The sequence below is a fragment of the Galeopterus variegatus genome, unplaced genomic scaffold (assembly GCF_000696425.1).
Source record: "Galeopterus variegatus unplaced genomic scaffold, G_variegatus-3.0.2 Scaffold18798, whole genome shotgun sequence".
Lineage (NCBI taxonomy): Eukaryota > Metazoa > Chordata > Mammalia > Dermoptera > Cynocephalidae > Galeopterus > Galeopterus variegatus.
In genome coordinates, this window is record NW_007744909.1 from 1 (window position 1) to 11,977 (window position 11,977).

Genomic DNA, 11,977 nt, shown 5'->3' on the forward strand with positions numbered 1-11,977 from the left:
ATCACAATCAGAAGACACAATTAACAGAGAAAAGGCACTCTGAACATGTAAAACTAATGTTTGGTATTAGAAGTCAGCAATCGTTTTTGTCTTTTGGGAGAGACTGACTTAGGTGTGGGGTATAAGGAGGCTGTAGGATGTCAGTGATGTCTGTCCTGGATCTGGTACTAGTTACAAAGTTGTGTTCACTTTGTGAAAATGCAGTAAGCAACACTTAAAATATATGTGTTCTTTTATATATATATTTCGATACAAAGTATTTTTAAAAGGAAACCACTAAGAAGCTATTTGTAAAATGTATATCTAACAAAATGCTTATATCAAAATGTTATTCCTCAAAAAGGAATAAGATGGACATTCCAATAGGAAAATGGGCAAAATAATTGAACAGACACTTCAGAAAAGAGGAAATCCAAATGCTCAATCTAATATGAAAATGTGCTCGACCTCATTAATTTTGGGAGAAATGCAGATTAAACCTAGGCCAACATTTCTCTACACCTAAATTGGCTAAAATGAAGAATCTGGCAATATGCAGTGCTTGTGAGGGTATGGAGCAGTGAGANCATGTAAAACTAATGTTCGGTATTAGGAGTCAGCAATCGTTTTTGTCTTTTGGGAGAGACTGACTTGGGTGTGGGGGCTGTAGGATGTCGGTAATGTCTGTCCTGGATCTGGTACTAGTTACAAAGTTGTGTTCACTTTGTGAAAATGCAGTAAGCAATACTTAAAATATATGTGTTTTTATATATATTTCGATACAAAGTATTTTAAAAAGGAAACCACTAAGAAGCTATTTGTAAAATGTCTATCTAACAAAATGCTTATATCAAAATGTTAGAGACCTCCTACAACTCAAAAAGGAATAAGATGGACATTCCAATAGAAAAATGGGCAAAATAATTGAACCGACACTTCAGAAAAGAGGAAATCCAAATGCTCAATCTAATACGAAAATGTGCTCGACCTCATTAATTTTGGGAGAAATGCAGATTAAACCTAGGCCAACATTTCTCTACACCTAATTGGCTAAAATGAAGAATCTGGCAATATGCAGTGCTTGTGAGGGTATGGAGCAGTGAGAGTGCTGCTGCCCTTGTGCTAGGAGTGGAAATTGGTACAAGCACGTTGGAAAACGCTGCTGCCCTCGTGCTAGGAGTGGAAATTGGTACAAGCACGTTGGAAAACAGTTTGTCATTACATAGTAGGGAAACAGGTCACATATTGTGTGATTTAGTAATTCCTCTGTTTTGGAAATATGTGCTTATGCGCACCAGGATATGTTTCCAGGAGTGTTTATATAGCGGCCTTAACAATATCCAAAAACCTGAAGCAACTCAAATGTCCATCATTGGAAGAAAGGATATGTTAGCTGTGGAATATATACAATGAAGTCCTATATAATAGGAGAAATGAACAAATTGCAGGTACTGGCAACAACTTGGATAAATCTGAAGTTCAAAAGCAGGCAAAACTGTTATTATATAGTTACGATATAGGATGCTTTTTAGTAGTTATTTAAAAAGCTGGACAGTGGGGAGGGATTCAGAAGGGGCATTGGGCGGAGGGGAGACAGAAGGTTCTCCTGGGGTAATGTTTTATTTTTGACCTGAGTGGTGGTCACGTAGATGCTCGCTTTCCAGTTTTTTCATTAAACTGTATACTTGTTTTATTTGCTTTTCTCAATATGTGTTAGATTTCACAATTAAAAACATTAAAAAGAAAAGGCTAGACAGTGAGTATAGTAAAAGACCTTTTCTTTTTAATATAAGGAAACTTTGATTATTGAAAATGTATTGATGGGGGGGGGAAGAAGACAGAATAACCACAAAAATTCCTTTAAGTATTTAAGTCAAGTGAACAGATACGATGTGGGGGTGAGGGGGGTGGGGAGGGGGAAGAGAGGAACAAGTAAAGGGGCATGAAAATGAACTACAATGTATTTTGAGAAGTAAAATTTTTTTTAAAAAGTGCTCTAACCAACTGAGCTAACAAGCCAAAGATAAAAAGAAAATGTATTGAAATGTAGCGAAAGATTTGTTGAGACCCATTCCGTATGAAAAAGTCATGTTGTGATTTTACTTTTCAGATGGTGTTGACACTGCTTTTGAGTGTTTCATTTTGGTTTTCTTTTTTTTTTTTTTCCTTTTTTTGTCTTTTTTCGTGACTGGCAACGGATCGCAACCCTCAGTGTCGCGCCCGTACCGGACCGGGACCGGCAACGGGATCGCAACCCTCGGCGTTGCGCCCGCACCTCGCTCAGCCAGTGAGCGGCCGGTCTGTACGTGGGATCCGAACCCTCGGTGGGAGCGCCGCCGCACTCCCAAGCGGCGCACTGTAGCAGTGCGCCACCGGGCAGCCCCTCATTTTGGTTTTCTACTTTTTGTACTTAGAACTTTTTGTTGGCCAAAGATTGTCTTGCATAGGTATTGTCAGTCAAGACTCTTGAATTTCTACAGTAATGGAAAACAGAGAATATGGAAATTTGAAACTCACAGATATTCTTCAGTGTTGAAAAACCAAGTTCAATCTCTGTATCCGATAATTCTCTTAGCCACATCTTACACACAGAACAGAGCAAAAACTTTGATTTTGAACCTTATTTCTGCTTGGAGCAATGCTAATTTTCTAAGGCAACTTTTCCGAAAGTCTTTTGGGAAGAGACCCCTTTGAAAATCTGATAAAAGTATGGACTTTTTTTGCAGGAAAATTAAGAAAAAAATGTATACACCCACATATTTAATAAAATTCCAAAGTTGTACCTTAACTCTCTGAAGCTCGTTCCACAGATTCCATTAAAAGCCCCTATTCTAGGGACACCTTCATTTGTAATAAGTCAGTCAAAAGGAGACAGCATAAAAGGTCTTATGTCATGTACTGTGTATATATAGAATCGTCATCCCTGGCCCATTCAGACCTGTTCATGAAACGGTGGAATGAAGCCTCAATCTTTCCCATTTCTACATTTTCTGTGTTGTCTTCATACTTATTTAAATTAGAAAGTCAAAACCGTAACACATTTTTAAACCAGTATTACTTTTTTACAGCTTTATTGAGGTTTAATTTTCATGTCATACAGTTTACCTACTGTAAGTGTGCAATTCAGTATTTGTTAAAGTTATAGAGTTGTGCACCTGTCACCATAGTCTAATTTTATAGCATTTTCCATTGCCTCCCCAAATTCCCTGAAACTTGCTTGCAGTCAATCAAATATACATTTTTAATGTAGTTTTTCAGTTTTAAAAGTTTAATTAGTATATGGAAAAGATATCAAACATACAAATTGCTTTTGTGGTTTTATGTGGCATTCTCAGTAGTACTAATTTCTGAGAGTATAAATTATACAGAATAGGATGAGTAAAGGAGTGGGAAATTGGACTGTAAAATTATTCAATTACGTACAAATTAAGTAGTAAGCATAACTATTAAGTTGTAAATTATTATCTCTCTCAGTAGTAACTAAAAGAGGGGCTAATTTGTTAGTTCAGTTGGTTAGAGCACAGCCTTATAACACCAAGGTCATGGGTTTGGATCCCTGTTCTGGCCGTCCACCAAAAAAAAAATATATAGTTAAAAATAGTAACTAAAAGATTTGTTGATCAGTTCTTTTATTAAATTTCTCAAATGTAAGGATAATGTAACAAATGTTTAAAAATCTTTTCCTGTCTGTGTTTCTACTGCTTCATATTGAGATTTAAACAATATTTCATGAGTATATTATGTTATTTATTAGGTGGTAATTTATAAGTGGGCTTCCTGGAAATACTTGAATTTTTTTTTTTTTTATTTTGTTAATTTTTTTTTTTTACATTCTATCATGTTGCAGAGCAGTTGGGAGGGAGGGGGAGAGGGGAAAGGGGAAGGAAATGGGATGGAGGAAGGAGGAGGGGTGGGATTGAGGCCTGTGGCACCCCCCCACATTCCCACAGGAGAGACCAGGGGGCTTCCAGTGGTGGCTTGGTCATTGCTGGGCTGGGTGCACATGTCAGGGGAGTGTGGCAAAAGCCCTTGCCTCCCACCTCCCCAGCTCAGGAACCCCAGGGCCCTTATTGCTGCGGTTTGGTGGTCATTGCTGGGCTGGTTGCTGGTGGGGGGTGTGTGGCCAAGGCCCTCAGCCTCACACTGCCCCAGCTCAGGAGAGCCCGGGGTGCTTCCTGCAGCCACTCAGTGGTCATTACTGGGCTGGTTGCTTGTGCTGGGGGTTGTGACTATGTCCCAAGGCCCCCACTGCCCAGCTTGGGGGAGCCCAGGACACTTCCTGCGGCGACTCAGTGGTTGTCGCTGGGGTGGTTGCGCTTGTCAGGGGTGTGTGGCTGAGGCCCCAGGCCCCCACGTTGGGACTGGTTGCAGGTGTTGGGGGGCATGGCTGAGGCCCCTGACCCTCCCCCCTTTCTGGTTTGGTAGCCCAGGGGACTTCTGGTCCTTCTAGGTGTTATAGGTGTTCTTTGGTGAAATGAGACCTTTATTAGTTAGTATCAAACTTTGTCTCTGGTAATGGGTACTTTGTTTTTTCCTTCAGTTCTGTGTTTGATTATTTGCTGTTCCCACCACTCAAATTCTGCACTGGAACTAATTTGCTGTCCTTTGCTTACTTCTAAAATGGGGGATCTTCCTGTGGAGACCAGTACTTGAGCTCTGTGGTTGAGCTGAATTGCTGCTTTGCTGCTGATTCCCTGGGGAAGGCTTTTTGTGCAGCTCAGGTTTTAATGGTTGACTTTATAGGTACTTCCAGTTCTCGTGAAATCCAGTGCACCTGGGTTGTGTAGAAACTCTGGTCTGGGCCTGAGTCTTTTCATCAAACTGCAGTCTCCTCCTGACCAGTCTCCTCTGAGTGGTCCTATGCTGATTGGGTGCAGATATCTGTCCTTGCTGTGTCCAGTGTTCTCCTGGTGGGCCCGTCTCCCCCACTGCCCGTGCTGCAAACACTTCCCATGGGACGGGCCATACTCCAGTCCCTTGTGATGACTCACTGGCCTCTGAGTGGCTCCTTTTTTTCAGCTGCTGTGGCTGCTCACTCCTGTGTGGGTCCACGGGAACCCTATTAGTGGTCTTGCTGGTCTGGGGACCACCATGGCCCTCTTCTCCCCTGCCGTCTCAAAGCAACTCTATCCGAAGGGCACAGCTGCAGCTTTTGCCAGCTCCAGCTCTGTGCGCTCAGCAGGTCCAGCCTGGAAGTGGCCGGGATTCGAAATGATTGGAGGGTTTTTTCTTTCTCTCATTGTGGCTTCTCCAACTTTTGTGTACTCTGTAGGTCTCTCCTTCTCTTCCCTTGAGCTCTAGCAGCCCCAGCTTGGCTGTCATTGCTTTTTTATAGTTGTAAATTGGTTGATTTGTGGGAGAGAGTGATGCTGGGGACCATCTATTCCGCGAGAAGTCTCTCTCTGACTTGAATTTTTAACAAGCTTGAATTAATAATTTCTGCTTTAGTGGTGAATATGAGAAATGGAAGTGCAGATTTAGCTTGTGTATAATTAAACATTTGTCTGAAAAGAACAACATCAAGTGTTGGGAAGTTTTGGAAAACAAAATAATGTGTGGCTAATTACTATGTCAGTTAAGAACAAGGCTGTATCTTCTCTGTGTCTGTTAGAATATTTGCTCTGAAATTACTGGTAGAGCTAAGTTTTGTCCCTATTTCTCTGTTGCCAGGTACTTTATTACCAAGGTTGCCATCAGAACCAGGGATGACATTACTCACTATCAGAATTGAGAAAATTGGCCTGAAAGATGCTGGGCAGTGCATCGATCCCTACATTACAGTTAGTGTAAAGGGTAAGTGACTTTGTTTACATTTACTTCCTTTGGAATGGGGGTAGGGGCTTGTATCTGTGACAACTCATTTTATTTCATTCTGCAATGAGGTGAAATCCCTGGCAGAGATTGTCACTCCTTCACTGATCATTTCTGACAGATTTACTAAAGATATTTTCCTAATTTATAACTTACACTCACTTTCACTTTTGAATTTTTCTTTGTATATGAGGGTACTTCAAAAAGTTGATGGGAGGATTCATACTATCTTTCAATTATATTTTGCCACAAACTTTTTGAAGAACTTTTGTATTTTTTTTATTCCTAAAATCCCATCTAGAGTGCTAACTAGACAAACACATCATCTTTAATAGCAGGTACATCCTCAGGATGCAGATTAACAGACTGTCCCTCATCTTCCCAGGGTGCGTAGTTTACTTTGTAAAGCCCAGTGTTCTGTTTTCCCAGTTCTCATCCTGCGTTAGGCCTTCTCCTTCCTATCTAAGAGAGGTTTCTACGTAGGAGAGTTCCGCAGAGGTGGGTGAGAATCATCAGTGGAGACAGGGAAGTAGTCATACACACATAACATCCATGCCCTGAACGTAGACCTGCGGGGCATTAAAAAAGTGCAGTATTTCTGAGGGAAACCACAGTGGTCCATGCCCTGAACGTAGACCTGCGGGGCATTAAAAAAGTGCAGTATTTCTGAGGGAAACCACAGTGGTTCAATTCTTTTGTTACTGTCAGGTATTTCATACAGTACTTTATAAAGCACTTAACAGTCTTTTAAAAGTAATTATTGTGTGATTCAGGATGAAATTGTCATACTGTTATCCAGAAATAACTGCACAATTAATCCAAGCGGCTTACTTTAATCTGTAGTTTGAGGCAAATCAAAGAAACAGATATGGGCTGAAATTAAATGGAGGGAACTTTCGTCAATTGTGGATGTAGATTCAGACCCATGCATTCATTAGTTCAATTAAAAGAAAAAGGAATTCAGGCACAGAGAAGAGTTTTAGTATGTAGTGACCATGATCCACAGCTGTGATACTTTAACTTCTGATGTTACCAGTTATCAAATACGTGGTCTACTGGAAAGTATTTATACTGTACATTGTGGATAGGTCATTTGCAAAACTGCATAACTGCTTCAGGAATGTACACTGTAAAACACAAAAATATTTAATGATAACGTTGTAGATGTTAATTCCCTTTTTGTACATGTTGAACTGAAACATGCTTTTGTTTAAATATCCTTAAGAACTGAAAATAATCAAATGTTCTAAATTGTTTTAAGTTCTCTAAGACAGATCTGTTGAATAATACATAAACACTGAGTAGTCATTAAAATGAGTCCATGTTGAATTTGATTCAACTGGAAGATTCCTGAATCCAGGAAATTAAAACCATACACAATAAACTCAGTGTACTGTCTGGTTATAGTAATTCAGGTTATATCATAGCAAATATAACTAGAATGTAGATAATATAGTAAATTTATTAATTGATGCAAGGGTTTTATTGGCAGCTCTTATGTCCACTTCTGGTCTTCTGTTTTGAACACAACAGGGGAATTCTGATAATGTTAGATTTAAAGGCCTTTCAAAGCCATACACTTGATCGAGGTTGGAAATTAGGGGCAAAGGACCCACTGTGGTATATTATTCACATTCCAAATTTTTGTTGCACATAAAAATGTATTGGCCTATCCCTTAAGGAAAACAAGAATCCTTTTTACTTCTTATGTCCACTTCTGGTCTTCTGATTTGAACACAACAGGGGAATTCTGATAATGTTAGATTTAAAGGCCTTTCAAAGCCATACACTTGATTGAGGTTGGAAATTAGGGGCAAGGGACCCACTGTGGTATATTATTCACATTCCAGATTTTTGTTGCACATAAAAATGTATTGGCCTATCCCCTAAGGAAAACAAGAATCCTTTTTATTCTTAACTGTAAAGATCAAATTTTGTCTTCTGCAAGCTTGCTTTTATATCCAGTCATGGCCGTGCTTCCTCCTTCCCTCTCTACTCAGCTCCCTCCACCCACCTCTGTGGACACCACCAGCAGCTCTTCATGTACCTATGGTCAAATAGGGATTTCTGTTAGCCTAACAATCTCCTCTCAGCTGTCTCCAAGCCTCTTTAGGAAATATAACCCTTTGCAGTGTGTTTGCACTTTTTGAGTCTTTGTATTTAAATGCTCCTGAGAAGAAACTTAATTTTTTTCTCTTTAGATCTGAATGGCATAGATTTAACTCCTGTGCAAGATACTCCTGTGGCTTCAAGAAAAGAAGATACATATGTTCATTTTAATGTGGACATTGAGCTCCAGAAGCATGTTGAAAAATTAACCAAAGGTTTGTAATCACAAATAATTGGCTTCCTATGGACAGAGCCCTAATTTTATTTGCATCCATGTGCATAGTGAACCTAGCACAGTTAGTATCTGGCAGAAATAATTGTCACATAGTGTTTATTGATTTGAATAAAGTATACATTTTTTAAAAATGTAGGAATCAGGAATTGTGTTATCTAGTTGTATAATAACACTTATATAATAGAACATTCTTTGATAGTAAAAATTTTGTTGGCTTTAACAACAAAACAGTGAAAGTTTTTGTCATAATACAGAGTTGAGGGAAGCAGGCCTTAATTAAGTCTGTCATAGATAAAGACCAGTTTTTTTCTTTCAGCTGCATTTATTAAGTAGAAAGCTACCATAGCTTGCAGTTAGCTGGCAGGAAGATGGGAAAGGACAAAAGCAGATTTTAAAATGGTGAGGTTACATTCCCAATCTAAATAATTCTTAGGATTAAATGCTTCCCCATGCCTTTTGCCCAATGGGAATGTCAGTGTTCTCTGAAAAGACTTCAGAATCCCTTTATCAGCTAGAGTTCAGTTGCAGAGTCTGAAATCTTCAAGCTCTGCGGGAAGCTTGTACAAGATGTACAAGTGCTTTTTGAAACGATTGCCTCGGCCTCTGAAACATTTGATATTTTACTTCTTCAGTCTGGTGCTGCTGCCTCCTCTGTCTCCCACAGACACTTACCTTTCAGTGCTCCTGATAGAACCATGGTTCTCAGAGGGTGCCCCGGAGCAGCAGCACTTGGAACCTTGTTAGGTGCAAATGCCTGGGCTCCACCCCAGACCTCCTGAATCAGAAATCGTAGGGGTGGGTCACAGCAGTCAGTGTTTCACGAAGGTGCTTCTATCTCCTACACCAAAGCTAGAGAGTTGCTGTGTTGGAGGAATATGTAGATAGGAAGTGCTTAATGAATAATGTTGAAATTTCAGTATGAAGTAGGCTTCCGAAGAATCATATTAACATTTTTCATTTCTTTAACTCCCTTTAAGAAATGTTTCTGATGTGGAGAGAAGGTACATTGTTTCGTGAGCTAACTTCTATTTTATTCCAGTGTTCTTTATTACTTATAAGATGCTAAAAGTAGGACTATATTCAGAGTTTTACTCTTCATTTTCTCCAGATTTGAACTTATTTATGGTTACTGTAGTTATAACTGATATTAATGCTAATGAACATTCATGTTTACAAGCATTTCAATTAATCTCTGAACATTCATGTTTACAAGCATTTCAGTTAATCTCTCTAGTATATTCTAATTTCACATTTTGTTCGTTCTTATAAATAGCATGAAGTACAAAGCTATGCATAGCAGGGATGCAGGAGATATATTATTTCCTGGTGATGCAGATGAATGAAAATTTTTAACTTCCTCAAAATGATGGTAACATATTTGGACTTTAACCCTGTTTTCAAATGCAACTTTATGTTTATTCAGGCAGACCTCAGACACAATTATTAGAAGGAGATGGGTCCCTCAACTGAAGAACTAAGAAATGTGATCTGCGGGGCCGGCCCGGTGGCGCACTGCTGTGGTGCGCCGCTTGGGAGCACGGCGGCGCTCCTGCCAAGGGTTCGGATCCCACATACAGACCGGTTCCCGCTCACTGGCTGAGCGAGGAGCGGGCGCAACACCGAGGGTTGCGATCCCGTTGCCGGTCCCGGTCCGGTACGGGCGCGACACTGAGGGTTGCGATCCGTTGCCGGACACGAAAAAGACAAAAAGGAAAAAAAAGAAATGTGATCTGCTATCTTAGAAATCTCTGAGGTTTTTTAATAGTAAAGTGCCTCTGTTATTGCCGTGGGAGGAAGAGAGGTCACCAGTAACCTAACTATTGTAATCCTTCTGGGTGTGTTGGGAGTAGATGACTAAATATACCCCTCTCTCCTTCACCCACATTCCATTGTCTCCTGAGCAGTTGGGTTTTCTTTCCTTCTTTGACATGTGAGGTGCAGCATTTGGACTTGAGTGCCAGGGCTATATGCACATTTTAGAACATTGCTAAACTTCTGGTCACATAAGTTTTGTCATCAGTGAAATCACTAGATGTAGGTTGTCTTTAAAGAGCCAAGATACATAGCACCACTCTGGTTAAGGCAGTATTAAGAAGTAGCCAGTTAAAAGTGAGACCCTGACTTCCTTCCATTAGTTTCCATGCTTTCTTTAGAAATTAGTTTTTCTTAGCCACATTGATGAGGCAATTTATTTCTTATCTTTAGCTTTTTTCTGCAGGTTTAGGGTGAGAGCTTATCTGTTGGGTTTTGGGGACATAGCACTGTCTAAGATTTTGTTATCACTTGCTTATTGGAGGAGGGGGGCAGATAGACTTGCCGTTTAGATCTTTGTCTTCCACAGCACTGTCTTGATACAGACATATGCAGTTCTAGGGAAGACAAAACAGTGCTTTGAACACTGAAAAACATATGAGGAAATGGGTAACATTTTTACAGCTGAACCAGCATATGATATATGTTGTTCGAATTCTAATACAAACCCCCAAAATTAAATTTTTCAAAAATTTTTTTTTCCGAGTGAAGAGAACAGTTCGAGCTGAAATTTTTTTTAGGAACTCTTAAACGTCTTTCCTACCTAGTGAGTTTCTATGAGTATTGTTAATACTTAACAAATATCTTCTGTGTTCCTCTTGTAGTATTTAATATTGTATATTCTTTAGTGGTTTATGATTCAACTTGTGTACATAACATATTGATTCTTAAGTCAGTCTAGCTTGAGAGGTTTTGCTGTACTTAGTAGAATTGGATGATATGGGAAATGTCACTCAGACACAGGAGAGTCCGGGGTGATATAACCACAGTAAGTCACAGTCATATCAGCAGAGACTGTTTGACACAGTTTACTTTGTAAAATTATGCCAACCTGTTGATTGTTCATATCCTTCTGGTGATAAAAGAAAACTAAATAACACAAAAAACTGTGTTATCTGTGGTTTATGTGGTTCGTTTTGATTCCTTAGGTGCAGCTATCTTCTTTGAATTCAAACACTACAAGCCTAAGAAAAGGTTTACCAGCACCAAGTGTTTTGCTTTCATGGAGATGGATGAAATTAAACCTGGGTCAATTGTGATAGAACTGTAAGTGATGTGCACACAGAATTAGTACTAATTTAATGGTGACTAGCGTATCTTTCTTCTTAGTCCACCTTATCCAGTATGTAACCTTGGAATAGATCGGTCATCAAAGTATTCAAAACAGTGGTCTTTCTGTTGTGGTTTCAGGTACAAGAAACCCACCGACTTTAAAAGAAAGAAATTGCAGTTACTGACGAAGAAACCACTCTATCTTCATCTACATCAAACTTTGCACTAGGAGTGATCCTCACATTAATGACCTGGAGCTTCTGTGAATTTGACCACTCAGTAGAGACTGTCTTAGCTCTGTGTAGCACATTCACACTTCAGCAGGCAGGAAGCAAGCCACACCCATGCCAGTAGGCCAGAGTCCATTGCAAAGCCGTACCACAGAATTTGAAGTTCAGCACATCACCAACATCTAAGACTCCTTTGGATACAGGTTTATTGTAGATTTTGAAACATGTTTTTACTTTTCTATTAATTATGCAATTAATAGTCTATTGTTTGATTTACCACTACTCCTATCCTGCTTCCTAGAACAATACTGTTGTGGGTAGGAAGTGCTCGTCTTCACACTTAATACAGCAATAAGAATGTGCTAGAGTTTACTCATCTGTTCACCTTTGTTCCAATATNAGTATGTAACCTTGGAATAGATCGGTCATCAAAGTATTCAAAACAGTGGTCTTTCTGTTGTGGTTTCAGGTACAAGAAACCCACCGACTTTAAAAGAAAGAAATTGCAGTTACTGACCAAGAAACCACT

At 39.6% G+C, this 11,977-nt stretch overlaps 1 protein-coding gene across 1 annotated transcript; it reads left to right on the plus strand.

Moving 5' to 3' along the window:
- The first annotated feature begins 5,647 nt into the window (after positions 1 to 5,647).
- LOC103582977 (axin interactor, dorsalization-associated protein) lies at positions 5,648 to 11,530 on the plus strand. The gene is made up of 4 exons (XM_008564416.1): positions 5,648 to 5,772; positions 7,992 to 8,114; positions 11,095 to 11,212; positions 11,357 to 11,530. Exons 1-4 carry the CDS (start codon positions 5,685 to 5,687, stop codon positions 11,445 to 11,447), a joined length of 420 nt encoding a protein of 139 aa, XP_008562638.1. The 5' UTR covers positions 5,648 to 5,684; the 3' UTR covers positions 11,448 to 11,530.
- The last annotated feature ends 447 nt before the right edge of the window (positions 11,531 to 11,977 follow it).